The sequence below is a fragment of the Camelus ferus genome, chromosome 6 (assembly GCF_009834535.1).
Source record: "Camelus ferus isolate YT-003-E chromosome 6, BCGSAC_Cfer_1.0, whole genome shotgun sequence".
Classification (NCBI taxonomy): domain Eukaryota; kingdom Metazoa; phylum Chordata; class Mammalia; order Artiodactyla; family Camelidae; genus Camelus; species Camelus ferus.
This window is the reverse complement of record NC_045701.1, coordinates 29964146-29983647: the sequence shown is the minus strand read 5'-3', so window position 1 is coordinate 29983647 and position 19502 is coordinate 29964146. Positions and strand designations below refer to the sequence as shown.

At 36.8% G+C, this 19502-nt stretch overlaps 3 protein-coding genes and 1 non-coding gene across 4 annotated transcripts; 1 reads left to right on the top strand and 3 right to left on the bottom strand.

Annotated features, from left to right (window-relative positions):
- Nucleotides 1-1412: 1412 nt before the first annotated feature.
- Nucleotides 1413-2348, bottom strand: LOC102518965 (olfactory receptor 11H7). Its single transcript, XM_006191216.3, has one exon. It carries the CDS (start codon nucleotides 2334-2336, stop codon nucleotides 1413-1415), a length of 924 nt encoding a protein of 307 aa, XP_006191278.2. The 5' UTR covers nucleotides 2337-2348.
- Nucleotides 2349-2742: 394 nt separating this feature from the next.
- TRNAP-AGG lies at nucleotides 2743-2815 on the top strand. Its single transcript has one exon. It is a non-coding gene; the product is annotated as a tRNA-Pro (tRNA).
- Nucleotides 2816-7941: 5126 nt separating this feature from the next.
- On the bottom strand, nucleotides 7942-8934 carry LOC102518472 (olfactory receptor 11H6). The gene has a single exon (XM_014564779.2). The coding sequence runs from the start codon at nucleotides 8932-8934 to the stop codon at nucleotides 7942-7944; it is 993 nt and encodes a 330-aa protein (XP_014420265.2).
- A 6130-nt stretch (nucleotides 8935-15064) lies between these two features.
- Nucleotides 15065-16272, bottom strand: LOC102518707 (olfactory receptor 11H4). Its single transcript, XM_006191215.2, has one exon. It carries the CDS (start codon nucleotides 16075-16077, stop codon nucleotides 15091-15093), a length of 987 nt encoding a protein of 328 aa, XP_006191277.2. The 5' UTR covers nucleotides 16078-16272; the 3' UTR covers nucleotides 15065-15090.
- Nucleotides 16273-19502: the final 3230 nt, after the last annotated feature.

The following is a 19502-nucleotide window of genomic DNA, read 5'->3' as shown; positions in this document are numbered from 1 at the left end:
ACGGGATGATTTGGACTTGGTAGGGTATAAGCACAAAGGAACTTTATTTTTTCTCACCATGCCTATTTCAAACATTTCTGATGTTCTATTTGTCTCCATCTGTGGATAGTCTTGGGCCAATGTGATAGCTTTTCTGATTGCTTTCAGTATTAATACATGGTTTCCTTATCCAGGTATTGGAAATTCTAATATAATCTAAAACTTAAATTTTAATTTTTATCCAAATTAAAACATCCCTCAAGACATTCAGGCTTGATTTACTTCTTTTCCCCTGCCCTTTCACTCCTCCTCTTCCACATTTCTACACTGCTCGTGGTTACTTTAGGTTTGAAGAGGACAGAAAGCCTTTTCCTTGACTGGTGTTGTTGCTGTACAGACTTGACAAAAGTTTGTATGCTGATTTTCCTCTCATGGAGTTTTTTTTCTTTTTTGTGGGGAGGGGAGCACCCTAAAATGCAGTTCCCTGATGTGGGCAATGCTTCACTGGCTGACTACTTATAACTTCTTTCATCTCTGGATTCTGGTGACCCACCTCATATAGACTAACTTTTAGGGCTGCTTTACTTTTCCAAGTAGTACTTTTGGGTGGACTCTCCTTCAAGATGGCCCAGATTTGTTATCTTCTATGAGCTCTAACTAGGCCAAGTGTGATATTTTGTATTTGTTTTATTATGCTCCTATTATAGCCCATTTCTTTCTCCTTTTCTCTCAGAGCGAAGTTCTACAATATTTATATATTTTTTCCAGGTGTGAACCAGGGACAGTCCAGGTATCTCTTAAACTCCAGAGAACAAGGGCAAGTCCTTTGAGTGGTTCTCTTGATGTAATCTTCATTTTCCTAATGAAGGTTGCGTGCTGACAACTTACTAAAGATATTCTTACTCATGTTTTCAAACAAAGTTTTAGCCTCCCTTTTGTATACTGTTGATAGGGATGTTGAACTAAGAATTGTGACACTGGCTTAATAATCTGTTAGTGTATCCATCATTGATGTGTGGGGTTTCTGCCAAAAATTCATGACAAGGCATTTTATGGGTTATGTGGCTTTTAAGCAAAGTGTTAGGCAGCCAGGTAGGCAAATAACAATTTGATTCATCTCTCTTAAAGTTGTGTAGACAGAGATTGTACATTGAAAAAGTCAAAATCTTTCTGGAAGCAAATTTTAAGATTTTTTAAGAGTTGTTTTTACCATGTGTCAGGTAGAGGTCTCTTCCCATGGAAATATATTTATGAAACTGAAAACACATAAAAATATAATCAAATACATGATGAATTCTGCTTTGCACAAAAGGACTATGATGGTTATGAATAAAGCTAAATCAATTTGGATTGAAAGAAGAGGATTATTCTTCCACTTGCAGAAAGAGAGTCATCAGGTTTCACAAAACCTTTTCACGAGGTTTGAATAATTCTCATTCCACAAAGAATCTATGGAGGGCAAATTTCATGTCCCTGTTGCGTAGGCTGTAGATGAGGGGGTTTAATACTGGTGTCACTACCGAGTATGTCAGTGTGATGATCTTATGCATAGCAACTGAGTTGCCAGATGTGGGGCTCACATACATCACCATAATGGTTCCATAGAACAGAGACACCACAACTAAGTGGGATCCGCAGGTAGAGAAAGCCTTCTGCCTCCCAGCTGAAGAAGGAACCTTAAGCACAGCTCTGAGCACTAGGGTATAGGATCCAAGGATGTACAAAACGGTGAGAATGATGATAAGAGAGCTCACAGAATGGAATACATGCTCTATGATGGGTGAGGAGGCACAGGACAATGCCATCAAAGGGTCCACATCACACAGGAAGTGATCAATGATGTTGGGACCACAAAAGGGTAGTTGAGAAATGAAGAAAATAGGAATTGAATGCCCAAGGAAACCAGTGAGCCAACAAAGAGACACTAGAATGGCACAGAACTGCCCAGTCATGATGGAGGGATAGTGCAGTGGATGACAGATGGCCAGGTAGCGATCGTAAGCCATGACACAGAGGAAGAAGCATTCAGTTGTGCCCAGGGAAAAGAAGAAGTAGAACTGAATGAAGCAACCAGAGAAGGATATGGTCTTGGTTTTGGAAAGAAAATTGACCAGCATATTGGGGACTGTGCAGGTCACATACCAGATCTCTAGAAAAGAGAAGTTGGCTAGGAACATGTACATAGGAGTATGGAGTCGGTGGTCCCACCTCACAGCACAAATGATGGCCATATTCCCAGTCAGAGTCAAGATGTAGACCAACAGAATCACCGAGAAAAAGACGATCTGCATTTTCCAGGGACCAGGAAAGCCCAACAAGACAAACTGTGTCACAGTAGATATCCCTGAGTTATTCATGGTCCCCAGACTGTGGAGAGAAGACAGATAGATAATGACAAGTCACTTTGCTGCTGCGGCATTTTAAACTTTTCCTAGGACAGGGAATTTGATGCAGGCAAATATATTGAATATTCTAAAACAAGTCTTGAATAAATCCTGGCTTTTCTGAATGAGCCATTTGGCCCTGATTTCTTCGTAAATGTAGGATTCTAGGCTGCTTGAACTGTCTTTGCCAGTGGACAAAATCAGTTAAACTTCATCTTCTTTTGGTATAAAGAAATCTTGAAATAGAGGCAAAAATGGCTTGTCTTATGTCTAATTTTTTTTCCAGTAAAAGCTTCATATATGGTAATTCATGCTGTTCACTTCAAAATGGGAGAACACATATGCTACCATTTTAAAATAGATTTGGATTTGGGGGCAGGAGGGTATAGCTTAAGTGGTAGAGTGTATGCTTAGGATGCATAAGTTCCTGGGTTCAATCCCCAGTACCTCCTCTAAAAATAAGTAAGTAAATAAACCAAATACCACCCCCCCCCAAAAGAAACATGTTATGATGCCCAAAAGGATAAAGAGTCAAGAGAAGCAATGGGTTTGTGCAAGGAGAACATTACTGGGGACTTGAAAAAAACAGGTTTAAATCTGACACTTTCTACAGATTCAAGTGATTTGAGCTTTGACATTACTTCAGATTCATTCTCTACCTCTCTTTTTCTTGAGCTATTTTCATTAGGAGATTTCTATCATTTTTTTCCCCATGATACCAGACAAAAAAGGATATTCAAATAATAAATTATTTATATATCTTGCTATTTCCTATTTCAAGACGTTGATTTTGCACCACAGCTCATTTACAATTTGGTATTTAATCCTTTTTTTAAAATTTTTATTCTTTTTTGGGGGGAGGTAATTTTGTTTGTTTATTTGTTTGTTTATTTAATTAGAGGTACTGGCGATTGAACCTACAATCTCGTGTATGCTAAGCATGTACTCTACCATTGAGCTATACCCTCCCCTCTAATCCTTTGTTTTTAGTAATGAAAATCACTATTATTCAACCCATAATTATTAATTTCACATGGTAGTTTATCATGCTTCTTATACATTTAAAATATCTGTCATTAAAGATGAATATAACATACGAGATGTATTGGAGAAGACAAGTAAAATAACCAAGAGATTTTCTTCTGAAGTTTTCCTTACTGCTGCCACAAGTTTCCCTTAAAATTCACTATTTGAAGATTTTACTTTAGTTTATTTAAACAATAGCCCCCAATTTTCAAAACAACTGAAAACAAGGGAATCAAAGATGTTTCAAAAAATTATTTCCCCATATTGCAAAATTTGTCCTTATTGCCTCTAGAACACGATCACCAAAGATGTCTTTTTAAGAATCAAATACAATTCAGAGAAAAGAACACAGTGATAGCTTTAATATAATGGAATCTCTAGTCATTTTTTAACAAGATACTTTTAACTTTTTTTGACTGATAACAGAAAATTTTACTTAAAAAAGAATTTTGCTAAAGTGGAGTCTATAGAATATTTATAGTACTCACTGAATATAATCAAATAGAAAAAAATTCATTCTGTTCAGCGAGGTTATATTAAATAAGATAAATATGTTTATGGTGATACAGATATTACAAGCTCACTAAATTAGTAATGTATAAAATGAACTATGAACCTACTCATTTAGAAGCAAACATAACCTTCCTATTGAGCTGGTTATGTCAAAGCATGTTGTAGTCTTGTGGACAAGAAACCAAGAAGAGAAGGAAACTGAAAGATGAAGACAAATTCTTTTTAAATTTTTAAACTGGGATGATTATGAAGAGCTAAACTAACTTGCTTTGATGGTCATTTTGGTGAGGCATCTGAGAAAATGATTCCCTTCTATGAGAAGTCAGCACTTTCCAAGCAAGAGCCCTCTCTTCTCAACAAGACAAGAGAGCAGTGATGCAGAGAGCAGCCACTTACTACTGGAATAGCAGCAACAATGACTTGAATTCACAGTCTCAGAGTCACAGACTTTGACCTAAAATCAAAATGCACAAGACTTGGCTCCAAGCACTCTTTTTGAAATTGAAATAAAATTTAAGAAAACTCACAAAAAAACTATGAGTCAACTGTAGTGAAACCATTGTAAATGAACTTCACAGATAATTTCCAACATAATTGTAAGAAGCAGTTCTTAATATATTCATCATTAAATGCTATGTGAATCTTAGTCCTCATATACATTTGATTTTACTATTAAAAAATGTTTAATGCCTCTTTTCCTGAGGTTGCAGATGAGTAATAGGATGGACAAAGAGGAGGAGTTGAAAGAGGAGACCAAAAAACCCCCCAAAACCAAAAACACCTCTATTTTCTCTTACTTTTAGCCCCAGTGGATGGAACTAGTTTCATACTGTTTTGTTCAAAATATCTATAAAAGTCATACCATTCCTGGTGGCCCAGCTACTTCCTTTGAAGGGGAAGACCTGTGGATGACTGTGGCACCATTTGTGCACTTATTTTGGAGAGTGTCAGTTCCATGGTGATCTAAATTCTCTGAGAAATTTTTTTGAGGGGGTGGTTCTTGAGTTGTAAGAGAAACCAATATTCATTGATAATCTCTTGAGCACACTGAATGTACAAGTGTATAGGTGAATGGGCTCACCTGTGGTGTGTAATAGCAGCAGTGCCCAGCAGAGAAGACGTCTCCTACATAGCATGAAGCTTTCCTAGATCATCCTGGGGAGAGTCCATAAGTCTCCACTGGCTTTGATGTGGAAGCCCTGTGTGAGAGCTTCATGCATAGCTTATTTCACTTCCCTTGTGCCATTAGATTCTATTGGTCTGTTTCCTACAGAGTGTGTTGTAACTGTGTGCTGGTCTTAATTTATGCATCATTTTAGCCACTGTTGAGAATTCTCAGGTATCTCTTTCTTACATGTGATCCTGTAACTTTCCATGCTTTCCCTAGGGACCTTCCTGTTTCTTGCCTGGTGGTTTCATTAAGATTTCTGATAGGCTGGTGCATAGGGATTATTAGAAATAATGTGTTACATTGACTCTGGAGGGACTCTATAGTCTCCTTAAGCTTGTTTCTCAAACAGGGTATGTGATTTTTGTGCCATGGGGTACGTAAAGCCCCTAATTAAATGTCTTCTAAGAAAGGGACAATTTTACTGAGAGGAGATAATTTTGTATTGCACCAAATATATGTGTACTATGGAGCAGAAAGTGGATTTTTTATAAAAAATTTTTTTAAATTGAAGCATAGTTAATTTACAATGTTGTGTTAGTTTCTGGTGTATAGCATAGTGATTTAATTATACATATATGTATATTCTTTTTCATTTTTGGATATTGTATATAGTTCCCTGTGTATATAGTGAGACCTTGTTGTTTATCTATTTTATATATAATAGTTCCTATCTGCTAATCCCAAACTCCTAATTCATCCCTTACTCTTCCCTTTTTCCTTTGGTAACCATAAGTTTGTTTTCTGTGTCTGTGAGTCTGTTTCTGTTTTGTAAATAAGTTCATTTGTATTTTTTTTCAGATCCCACATGTAAGTGATATCATATGATATTTGTCTTTCTCTTTTGGCTTACTTCCCATAGTATAATATTTTCAATTTGTTGCAAATGGCATTATTTCATTCTTTTTTATGGCTAGGTAGTATTCCATTGTATATATTACCACATCTTCTTTATTTAGTCATCTGTGGATGCACATTTAAGTTGCTTCCATGTCTTGGCTATTGTAAATAGTGCTGCTGTGAACATTGGGGTGCATGTATCTTTTCTAATTTGAGTTTTCTTTGGATATATGCCCAGGAGTGGGATTGCTGGATCATATGATAACTCTATTTTTATTTTTTCAAGGACTCTCCATACTGTTTTTCCATAGTGGCTGCACCAAATTACATTTCCAACAACAGTGTAGGAGGGTTCCCTTTTCTCCACATCCTCTCCAGCATTTATTGTTTGTGGACTTTTTAATGATGGCCATTCTGACCAGTGTGAGGTGATACCTCATTGTAGTTTTGATTTACATTTCTCTGGCAATTAATGATAATCAGCATCTTTTCATGTACCTATTGGCCATCTGTATGTCTTCTTTGGCGAAATGTCTATTTAGGTCTTCTGCCCGTTTTTGGATTAGGTTGCTTGTTTTTTGTTGTTGTTGTTGTTATTGAGTTGTATGAACTTTTTGTATATTTTGGAAATTAAGCCCTTGTTAGTTGCATTGTTTGCAAATATTTTTTCCCAGTCCATAGGTTGTCTTTTTGTTTTGTTTATCGTTTCCTTTGCTGTACAAAAGCTTATAAGCTTGATTAGGTCCCATTTGTTTATTTTTGCTTTTATTTCTATTGCCTTGGGAGACTGACCTAGGAAAACATTGCTACGATTTATGTCAGAGAATGTTTTGCCTATTTTCTCTCCTAGGAGGTTTATGGTGTCCTATCTTATAATTAAGTCTTTAACCCATTTTGCGTTTTTGTTTGTGTATAGTGTGAGGGAGTGTTCTAAAGAAAGTATGATTTTTAAGATGAAACTTTGGATTTTAAAGAAATATTATCTCCAAATGCCCCATGTTTTCTGACCACTGTTCCCAAATATGGCTTGGTGGTAGAAAGGTTTGAGAAAACACTGTACTAGAGTATCTCATCACCTAGCACCAGCAGAACCATCTTTCTGGCACACTTAAGTTCATTCATTCCTAGTGTGGCCATAGCTAAAGGGGTGTACTCTCCTTTTAAGTTGATTGATCTCTTATCTGATGATTTTCCTGTCTCAGCATAGGGTTTGGGCACCAAAATGGAATTTGCTCTTGGTATCATTTTCTCTGACTACTTTTCTACCTGAGACTTTGCCTTACAGCCTCCTGAGAGGCATAAAAATATGTTTAGGGCATTGTTATTCCATATTGCAAGTGGTAATGGAGGTGTCACAATTGATTTGGGAGGAAGCACTATGGGTAAGGATGCACAATTGGGAGAAAAGGTATTGAAGGTAAAATAAGGAGATTGATCATTGTGAAGTACAGGGCCAAAGAGTATCAGTAAGGGAGGGAACTGAACGGAGCAGTCTATTGAGCGAGTGCTTTGAATGGCAGGAAGAAGAGTTTATACTTTATCTGTAAGTGATAGAGGTGTGAAGCATACTCTGTTTTTGGTATGAAAGACAGTCTCAAAACAATGGAAAAATGTCAGTTACTATGTGTGTGTGTGTGTGTGTGTGTGTGTTTGTGTGTTTGGTGGCCCCTTGACCCACTGTCTTTAGGAATATTTATTTTTTGAATTTAGAGGATCACACCTTTTCTTGAAAGGCTCCAGGTACACATGCTTTTGATTCCTTCATGAGACAGGATTAAACCAGCAAAGATTCGTCACACGCAAATATATATAACGACACCATATAATTACTCAGTGAAGTCGTCATGTTGAAAATGTTTCATTGAGCATTTATTATTGATGAGCTGAACTTGAACAGCAGAGGAACTATGAAAAATAAGTCTCTCCCTCTACTTAAGTGTGAGCCAGGACACGGCTTCTTGAAGCAATTCTCTATTGTTTTAAGCAGTTAAGGTCATAAATGACAAATTCTGCTTCTCTTTCAAAGATGTCTCAGTTTTGATTAATTCTTAACCTCAGGACTTTTTTTAGGGCATCTTTCATGTCTTTGTTTCGGAGACTATAGATAAAGGGATTTAAGAGTGGAGTCACTGCTGAATATATCAAAGTGATGATTTTCTGCATTCCTGCTGGGTTCCCTGATGTTGGGCTCACATACATCACCATGAGGGTTCCATAGAATAGAAACACCACCATTAGGTGGGACCCACATGTGGAGAAAGCTTTAGTTCTACCAGCACGAGAGGGAAAACGAACCACAGCTCTGAGTACCAGCGTATAAGATCCCAAAATGGAAAGGAAGGGCCCAAAGATAATCATTGAGTTGAAGGTGTAACAGATAAGCTCAGTGGAAGGAGCAGGGATGCAGGCCAGTGCGAACAGTGGGCCTGGGTCACACACGAAGTGGTCAATGATGTTGGGTCCACAGAAAGGAAGTTGAGAGATAAGGACAACAGGGACTGGATAGCAGAGAAATCCACTAACCCAGCAAACACAGATCAGGATCACACAGAACTTCCCAGTCATAATGGAGGGGTAATGTAGTGGGTGACAGATGGCTAGGTACCGATCATAGGCCATAACTGATAAGAAGAAACACTCTGTTGTACCAAGTGAAAAGAAGAAATAGAATTGGAGGAAGCAGCCAGTGAAGGCGATGGTCTTGGTATCAGAGAGGATGTTGACCAGCATATTTGGGACAGTGGAGGAAATGTACCAGATCTCTAGAAAGGCAAAGTTTCCCAAGAAGATGTACATGGGTGTGTGAAGCTGCCTGTCCCATTTCACTGCACAGACAATAGCCCCGTTCCCTAGTAGCGTCAGGAGATAGACCACCAGGATTAAAAAGAAGAAGAAGGTCTGCATCTCCCTTTGACCAGGGAAGCCCAGGAGGACAAACTCAGTCACAAAGTGCATTGTTGTGTTCTGGAATCCCAAAGCTGTTAGAGAAACAGAAGTATCAATGCAGTGAATAATAATGAACATTTGTAGGTTTTGCTAACAAATGACTGGAAAATGTACAAAATATTTATATATACATTATCTCATTTGGTCTGTCTTCCTAATGACCCTTTGAGCTGTAGGGAGGGGTGCTTTATCCTTATTTTTACAGATAAGAAAACTGAATTTCAGAGACATTTAAGGGGTTTACTTGAATATGCAAAGCCAGTAACTCCTAGATACACTGGCCCACTTGGAGATTGGTTTGAAACAAACTCCATTTCATTTCAAATATTCATATAACCCTGAGTCTCAGTAATGTTTCATCTTTCATGTTTAAATCATTACCACCTGGATATCTTACATACAAGTATAAACTTCATACACTTTTTTTACTTTGAAATAAAATTGAGTATAAATCTGAAGAAAATAGCTGTAGAAGTTCAATTAAAAGGCAGATAAGAGTGGAAATGTGAGATGGGGGTGTTGAGCACGCTTGCTTTTGCTGCTTTCAGGGAGGTGCTACAGAACCCTCAGGATTCTGTAAAATGGCCTCAAAATCATCTATCCAGCTTTCTCTAGGTCACATTCTATGTGACATCTGAATTTGCTGAACAATTCAGCCCATCCCCCTCTTGAGGAGCTCTGGTTCTCTCAGAGCACTTCCTTATGTTGAGGAAAATCTATTTCCTTTATTACTTCTACACATTGATCCTGGGACTCTCATTAGTTGAAGCTATATAGGATAAGTCTAATTCTTCTTGCATTATAATGATGATGGGGGCTTAACTGATGGCAGATATTATGTCCCCTATACATGATTTCTTTTTGAGGCCACCATTTTCCTGGGTTGTTTTCCCCTAAGCGTCACTGTTTCACATGGCTGGACTCTTGAGGTAAGGTGCATCTAGGTATGTCAATTTTTCTAGTCTATAAAACCATATGTCTTCATTTTTGTGTGGAATTAAGTCCTAAACACCATAACTTGTCCATTCACCATCTTGCTTTTACCTAAATTAAATAATGAGTAGAGAGTTTGCCTTAGGGTGTACTGATACCAGAAAGATCTTTCTCATATTAGCTGATTTAGGAGTTGAGACAGGACTATAAACTTGGATATTTTGCTAACAACCTTCCTAAAACTATTGGTCCAGGCTTATTTCTGTGTTCCCTGGTTAAAGTTCAAGATATTTGACTGGGTAAGCCACCATCAATATTTTAAGTTTAGTAAAATGTTAACTATAAAAGTAGGATAATTGACTAGTTTTTATTAATGTCATTGTTAAGATACTTACAGAATTTCATCCTTTTGCAGTTTATACAGTCTTCAGAGTACAAGAGGCATGCCTCTCAGTGTTTGATCAAACCTGGAGCAAACCCAGAGGATAAATGTTTTATTGCCATGGTGTATATTGGTATTGATTAACAATATTTTTAGAATGAGAAGGACTGCCTCTAATAACCATGATTTTTATGAAAATTTAAATTTTGTCCAAATGATTTAGTTCAATGGAATCTAACTATAATGACCATATGTATCAGAATTTCTAGAGTTTTAATTTCAAATGTACTTTCCATAGCTATACATATATTCACCAGATCACATGCTATCATTTTTTTGCTGGAAAATATAATTGCTGGGCTTGTAATAAAAAAAAGTTGAATGTTGAATTTAAATTGTAGCACATTATTGATTTCCTTATTCATTTAGGCATTTAACAAATGTTTATTCACCATTTATTATATTTCTAGCAGTATGCTAAGTTCTGGGGTACAATGATAAACAGGTAAAATAAAATTCCCCCCTTTTTGAACTTTATGGTTTATAGAAGAAATCAAGACTGCCACTTACATCTGTATAGTCATTTCTGTATGTGACTGGGGCTTCCTTCAACTGTATGTTTTACAGCATGCCCAACTATATGTTGTGGGCCTGAAAAAGATAATTATTCCAGTTAGGAATAATTTAGATAAATCCATGTAGTGAAGGTACTAGCATGATAGCAAACTTTATTTGACAATGAGATATTTTGGCCTTTCAAGACAGTAGGCAGAGGCATGCGCTATGAGACATGGATTGATTTATTGTACTCACATGCCAGAAAGTTGTTGGCAGCAAGAAGAGAAATATAATTCTAATTCATGGTTTTTGATCTGAAACTAGATCTCATGAGTCTTAACTCCCACCTGGTCATTTTACTTCATAATGTCCAAGACCTTTTGACATTTGTGCTGCAGTGAAATTTTAGTTATCTATGGAATACAGGGTCAGTGAAAAATGGATACATGAACTTTACAGATAATTTGAAATCTCTGCATCCATTTCTACTGCCTCCACTTCCAAGTATATCTATTATATACTCAAATGATGAATTTAAATCCACCTCTTTCATCTTTCTGTTCACCTCAAATGATACAACAAATGAGCAGTTGGAGAGAAGAAGAGGAACACGGAACCTGGGCAGGTGTCTCTGTATGAATTTGTAAGGAAGCCAGACCCCCCTCTATACCCACTTGCTTAGGATTTAACCACTTGCTCAGGGAAGAGCACTTTAAACATTACAATTGCAAGGGTTCTTCTTTCTTTAAATATTTATATTTTAAGGTTAATTTGTAGATTAACCAAAGGACAAGAAAGTCTGCTGCCCTACTTCTTTCTCAGTTTCTACTTGCCATTTTTCACTCGCCAACAACTTTGGAAAAATACAGACAACCTGCTTTAACTGCTCTTACCGAAGGACATTTGTCAACCAGACCTTCACTGACCAATGTTAGAAACAAAGTGGTACAAGACTCAGGCTGTATGTTAACTGAGGGAGATTTAATGCTTCCTCCAAAATATCCAAGACATTTGAGCTCTATTTTCCCTAAGTGAGTTGTGTAGTGGGAATTCTGGGATAGCAGAGTGAGCCCTTAATGTGAACATTTCACCCGACACTCCTCAGGAGTGTGTGGGAGAAGAGAACTGCAGGCCATAACACATTGTTCCTACAAAGAACCAAGGAACAAAGAGTTAACAGATTTAGAGAAGAACAGCACACTCTTAGTATCGGACAGCAGTGGGTGTACAGGGGCAGTGATGCACTGATGCAGGCAGACTTTCCTTGCATACCTGATGATGTTTCTGTCTCCAGGAGGAGGATGTGAGAGCAGCTCTAACCACAGAACTGTCCTCAGTACCCAAAGTAAAAGCTCATTCATGGATGGAGAGAAGCGTTTGTGGCTCCAGAGACTTGCGTCCTTCAGTATTCTGAACCAAATGAAATTTATTTTTCATGTCAGTGATTATTAAGAGTTTACAAGTCTCTCCTGAGTGGGATCCATAGTTCCCCAGTGTGCTCTATTAGGAGGTACCTAGTTCCCTGTGCGTGTATCTCTGTGCATGCATCAAATCCCTCTGTATTTATTTCTATTTCCCCCAGTGGTTTAACTAGTGAGACAGAGGTTTGGATAAATATCCAGGAGTATCTACGAAAGTTTTCTTCTTTGTGGTGATATCCTTCCTCTAAAGAACTGATCTGAATTGGGGAAGGGAGATGGAGAGTGGGACAGGTTAATGGGAGAGGAGAGAAAAAAGGAGAGAAAGAGAAAGAATATGTGTGTGCATGTAAGGGGTGTGTGTGTGTGTGAGATCTTTTCTCCAAAAAGTACATGTGCTTCATTCTTGGAGCCTAACCTATAAGGACTTAAATTAAAAAAAATTCTTTGTCTATACATAGTTTATAATTTTGTTACATTCAACATAAGATAAAGAATCTCTTTTTAAATTTTTAAGTATAACTTGTTTGTATAAAATGTATAAAAAAGTATAACACATTTGTTTGAAAAAATTGAGTTTTCTGTAAAAGTGGATTTGTAATGTTGACTGACATGATGCAATATTACGGAAAATCAAAGTTTAGCACTATAAATGGCTGAGGGGTGGGAAGTATGAATTCTTTCATTGATATTAGGAGAAGGAGAACAAATAAGATGAGACAGAGAACCTGAGTGGGAGATGAATTCCATCATAGCAAGAGCTCAAGTAGAGAACACTACTGAGTTTAGGGGTGAGGCTATATAAGGACAGAGCAGCTTCTAAAAAATGTAGTCCTTGTATCAGCAGTATTAACATCACTTGAGAACTTGTTAAAATGCAAGTTCTTAGCCCCCCCCCCCAACCTAGTGAGTCAGAAACTCTCAGTGTGGGGCCCAGAAATCTGTTTTTAACAAACTTCCATGTGTTTCTGTTGCATACTGAAGTTTGACAGCCACTGTGCAGATCATTAAAGTCTGGGTTAAGTATGGGTATGTCTGAACTAGCTTCTGAGTTTGGCAGGGATTTCAGTAGGATCAGGAGTTAGCTGAGCATGATTTGGAGAGAGGGTTAAGAATGATATTTGTAGGGATAATAGGCACTTGAAGCTGAGCTTTGGGTGATGTTGTACCTAGAAAAGCAAGATTAGATTTAGTGTCTGGGAGGCTTTTGAAAGAGACCTAGGATAGACAGAGAAATGATGGAGAAGATTATTCAGGCATCATGTGAAAGGGAGTGACCCGGGATTAAAAAGGGGGCACTGGGTGGGAACAGAATTGAACCTAAAGAGAAGGTGGTGAGGAAATAGAAAACTAGGACCCAGAAAATCTAGCCTGAGTGGTTTTACTTATTAGCTGTAAGAGCTTGGTGAGTTCATTTCTTCAAATATTAGCTACATACTCACCTTCCTTGTGTTCCCCAGAGTAAGGCTGATATGAGAATGAAATAATAGATACAAAAATAATTTGTAAATGTGTGTATAATAATAATATGACTAAGTGTGATTCAAGAGCCTCAAGAGTAGATTCCTAACTCCATTATCTCTCAAGACTGTCATGAAAACACTACCCCAGAATTAGAATTTCCTTTCTTAGTGTAGGAGGACTTTCCATTCCTTTTGGGCAAACCAGTACCCTGACTTTTCCCCCTCCGCAAATATTTATCCCCAAGAACTGGTTACAGATACTTATTCCTTTAAAAAGAAGTAAAAAATTTTATTTGACAAGTAGAATAAGAGTTTTTAAATGCCCATACCTCTGTTTAGACTATTGTCAATGAAATAACTATGGGGATGACCCTTTTAAAATGTAAGTGGGATTATGTTACTCCTTTGCTCAAGAAGGCTTCCCATCTCATATAGAATTAAAAGTTCTTACTATGGCTTACAAAGCCCTGCACCATTTGGCCCTCTGTATACTCTCTCTGACTTCATGTCCAATATTTTCCCCCTTAATCTCTCTATTCCAACCAAGTCAAACTCTTTGCTGTTACCGGAACAAAGTCTTGCCTTAGGATCTTATAGAGAACTTGCTTCCCTCTGCCTGGAATGCTCTTCCCTCAGCTGTTTACATGCTCATTCCCTCATCTCCTTCAAGCTTTTCTTAAATGTTACCTTCTCAGTGTGGCCTTCCCTGATCATCCTATTTAAAATTTCAGCCCTTTCTCCTATGCTTCCTGTCCTCCTTCCCCTTTCTTTATATTGCTTATCACTCTCCAGCATGCTGTATATTTTATCATTTTTTGTTGTTTGTCTCTTACTAGAAAGTAAACTCTACACAGTGTTTTTTGACTATTTTGGTCATAGAGTATCTTAAATGCCTACAACAGTGCTTAAATAAAGTAGATGCTCAATAAATTTTTGTTGAATGAAAAAATTACTATTGTATCTGATGTTGAAACATCACTTATATAAGCATACAACTATCAGTCTGTCCCTAACCTGGAAGATTCTCAACCATGAAGAGCCAAGGGGATAAGAAAGTTTTTCTAGGCATTTAAATTAAATTACTTCTTCACTTTTAAAAATACTGGACTGTCTTAAGAAATGCCTTTAGTACACCAATGATGATTCATCTGGGATAACTGTTCTTGTTTGAGCTTCACCTCCATCACACAATAATCAAATCTAAAACTGTGTGAAATAGCACAAATATAATGTCCTCATAGTACTATCTAAGAAGTTACCCAGGTTGAAAATATTATTGTTACACTTTGAATGGAATGTGAATCAGCTATGGTTTAGCTCTGCCAGATTACTTGAAGAATAAAACACTGATGGACCCCACTGGAAAATATCTTCTTTTAAGTGTGCACTGGAGAATTAGCAGCAGTAAATGAAGCATTTCTTAATTAATCTTTTATGCCTGGACAGTGGTTTGTTTGTTCTCATGTAGGTTAGTTTATGTTCATTGTATTCTTAGGACTTTCTTCAGTGCAGCCTTCATCTCCTTGTTTCGTAAGCTGTAAATCAGGGGGTTTAAGAAGGGAGTCACCACAGAGTAGAACAAAGTCATGATCTTCTGAATTTCAGGTGGGTTATCAGCTGTAGGGCTCACATACATTGCCAAAAGAGCCCCAAAGAATAAGCACACCACTGTCAGATGTGATCCGCATGTGGAAAAGGCCTTCTGCCGGCCAGCTGCTGAAGGGACTTTTAACACAGTTATCAGTAAAGCGGTATAGGAGCCGAGGATATACAGAAGAGTTAGGATGATAATGAGGGAGCTCAGGACATAGAAGACAGTCTCAGTGACAGGAGCTGGGGCACAGGACAGAGCCATTAGTGGGTCCATATCACACAGAAAGTGATCGATGGTGTTGGGCCCACAGAAGGGCAATTGAGAGAGCTGCACGGTGGAGACAGAGTAACTAAGGAACCCAAACACCCAGCAAAGAGACATCAAGATAGAGCAGAGCCGTTGGGTCATGATGGTTGGGTAGCGCAGTGGGCGGCAGACAGCAAGGTACCGATCATATGCCATGATGCAGAGGAAATATGCCTCAGTTGTACCAAGGGAAGTAAAAAAATATAACTGGAGGAAACAGCCAACAAAAGAGATGGTTTTTGTCTCTGAGAGGAAATTAATTAGCATACTAGGCACAGTGGAGGTAATGTAACAGGTTTCAAGGAAAGCAAAATTCCCTAGGAGAATATACATTGGGGTGTGGAGCTGTTGGTCCCACCTCACAGCACAAACAATGGTTCCATTGCCCATCATGGTAAATACATAGACCCCAAAGAACAGTGAAAAGAGGAAACATTGCAACTCCTGACAACCAGGGAAGCCTAGGAGGACAAACTCAGTCACAGTGCTCGCTGCTGAATTGTTCATGAATCCCAGGGCTGCAGGGAAGACAGAAAACACCATTATATGTTTTGTTTCTGGAAACATTTGTGGGAAACCTGTTCAAGGTACATATGTTGGCTATTTGGCAGTTAGTTTGGAATAACCCTTGCATTAACTCGTAGTTCTTACTTAAAAGCCACCAACCAACAATCCTAGTGATCCCAGATTTCAATTAAGTTGGGTTCATAACAATAGAATCTTTACATTACTTGGATTTTCTTTATCAGTGGATTACGGTAAAAAAACTTCTCTTTATTATGAAATTTTGGAAACTCAGAAGCACTACCCTCTGTGAAAAGCAGAAAAGTGATTATTTGTATTCTTTTTCCCCACCCATTGTTAATTATTTCTAATAGTACAGGGTTTAGTCTGAATTAATTTTTTAGCCAAGAATTAGGAGTAGAATTATTATTTTTTGAGATCTCTCCCCAAGTAGAAGGCACTTGACATAGTTCTCAGATTCTCTAGAGCTGTGAATGTCCATTTTGCACTCTGAGCTGTTCACATCAGAATAGTTTTCTCTCATAACTTATCAGGGAATTACAAGTCTCAGCATAGAAACCCAAAGGAGAGATCATAGTAAAATTTTTTCTGGAGAGTACAGAATTAATCGTTAGCTTAGAATGTTCTTGAATTGACTTGACTTTATGCTTGTATTTTAAACTCCTCTCATTTGTCATTTGAATCTCTGCTACACTAAACAAATACAGTGTTTAAAATCATTTTGCCACAAGTCTCTCATTTAAATTAACAGTTTGTTTCAAAATATATGGTTCAGCTACTTAAAAAGGTTCATTCTTATGTTGTTCACATATCACAGATGACTGTGATCCCATCTACCCACCGCCAGGAAACTCAGAATCTTAATAAGCTTGGAAAGGTCATTTATCAAAAAAATAGAGAAACAAACATAACATCACTTTAAAAAATGTTGCAAAAGATCAATTCTTTCTGAACACGAGATATTTTATTTTCTTTCATTTTGGTTTTACACAAGACATGTAAAATATTTTCAATAAGCCTTCTCCAAATGCAAGGATATTTTTAACATAGTTATTCAGTAGAACACTTCAAATAATCTAAGTAGCTTATGTGTTGTTACTTCAGTCTATTAATTTTTATTAAATTAATTATTTAAATATACAAATTATTAAAGTATTAATCAAAACTTACTTTATCAAAATACAATTTATTTCCAAGGTAAAAATACTTTAAAAATAACTAGAACATGAAAAATGTAGTAACAGACCAAAAAATTCAGCTTCTCAGAGTAAACAAATTTTAACTCTTTGGAGAATTGCACTCCTCTCTTCTTTAGAATGTTTCAAGTGTACAGCACAGTGATTTTTTTTTTTTTTGCAGATTATATTTCATTATAGGTTATTACAAAACATTTGGTATAATTCCCTGTGCTGTATACTAAATTCTTGTTGCTTATTTATTTTATCTATAGTAATTTGTATGTGTTAATCCCATACTTCTAATTTGTCTTTTCTCTCTCCCCTTTGGTAACCATAAGTTTGTTTTCTGTGTCTGTGAGTCTGTTTCTGTTTTGTATATAGATTCATTTGTGTTACTTTTTAGATTCCACATATAAATGATATCATTATGCTTGTCTTTCTCTGTCTGACTTATCTCACTAAGCATAATATTCTCTAGGTCCATTCACATTGCTGCAGATGACAATATTTCATTCTTTTTTGTGGCTGAGTAACATTCCATTGTGTATATATATGTGTGTGTGTCTGTCTGTCTATCTATCTATCTATCTATCTATCTATCTCACATATTCTTAAGCCAATCATCTATTGATGGGCACTTGTGCAAGCTTTTTTTTAACCTAATATATTTTAGTCTTTTTTCCATGTCAAAAATACAGCTCTGCTTTGTCAATTCAGTGGCTGTATTGTTTTCTATAGATTTAATCAACTTCCTAGTGATAGATTTTGATTGTTATCAGTGTTTTGTATTGTAGTAAGTACAATAATTAATATTCTTGAGCATATATCTCAATATACTTGACCCATAAAGTGAGGTTATGATTTAAAAAATTAATTAGCCTAATCAATAATGTCCTAGTTTTTGATGATGAAGATTTTTAGATATTCTTTTGATACCCGTAATTTACTGAGGTCAGCAAAGCAAAACTACTATATATAAGAAAAATTTCTGCTCAACATTTCAATAGCACATTATACTTGTTCCTACTAAAGCATGTGCCATAATGACTAAGTCAAGTGTTTATGTGTTTCCCTCTAGACTGAAAGCTTTTATAATTCATAAATGGTGTTAAATTTATCTTTGTATTCTCAATTAACTGATTTTCTCATGCTTAGTAGGCATTAGTTCAATGAATTAATGATTGAATGAATTTTGGTCTTGTCAATTCTGTCACTGAAAAGGTAATCTACTGAATTTATGAACATCATCATCACCAAGCCTCCAATCTGAACATTACTGGGCAGTGTCTTTTGTAACTGACCAAACTTATAGCAAACCTGTGGTCTACTAATCTCACCTTACCTCATTTATATTCCTGTCATGTGTGAGTGTCCATTCTAAACATAAGCCTCCCTAGTCATTTATCCTCTTTTATATTTTCAAATCTATAATCACCCTTCTTCTCAGTACTTCTCCTTATTCCATCTTTTCCTTCATAATGACTTCCTTCCCATTAAGTATTCGCATCTTGGTGAATGGTACTACTCTCTGTTCACTAATCCATTTAGCATTTGCTAAAGACAGAAACTTGAGTCACTTAAGGCACTTTCCAATTCTGTCACCTCCCATATGCAATCAGTCACCAAATCCTGTTGATTTTCCCTCCCAAATGTTTTTAAAATCTGTTCTGGACACATAGGAGATGGATGTAAATGATTTGTTTGTTTGGGTGGTCTAGTAGTGGGGTGGAGCAGCTGTACATGTAACCTAGAAAGAAAAATGGACCTCTTTAGGAAGGACTGAGAACATCATTTTAGTATGAAAGTACATGGATTGGTGAGGAAGGAAGAGAACACTCACTCTTCAATCTGTGTGATGACATACAATATTTGGATCAGGTACACAACTGATTGATGCAGTCCAGAAATACTTAACTCAGTAGTGCTGTCATGTCATTGTACTTGAAGATAAATGACAACATCACATTGATTTGGATTTAAATACTGTATGGCATACTGTGGGCTCTTGGGGAAATTAACACCTATTTTTCAGAGGTCTTGTGAAAATACTATTGAATATATATGATGAGTACAGTTCCTAGAATTTACTAGGACCTGAAAACATTCATAGCTGTTGCTGTTAATACTACTAACAAATATGGTTACAAATTAACTAGGATAAATTATTTAGCATAATTGTTTAAAAACCTAAATAATTAAAAAGTCACTCAGTTCCAATGTATTACACATCAGAGCTACAAACAACTCTCTTTGGTTGCTCAGATTTATTTTACTGACCTCCTTGTATGT

Coding starts and splice junctions, on each gene's coding strand:
- LOC102518965 (XM_006191216.3), bottom strand. CDS start 2,336: ATGAATAACTCAGGGATATCTACTGTGACACAGTTTGTCTTGTTGGGC.
- LOC102518472 (XM_014564779.2), bottom strand. CDS start 8,934: ATGTTCATTATTATTCACTGCATTGATACTTCTGTTTCTCTAACAGCT.
- LOC102518707 (XM_006191215.2), bottom strand. CDS start 16,077: ATGTTTCCAGAAACAAAACATATAATGGTGTTTTCTGTCTTCCCTGCA.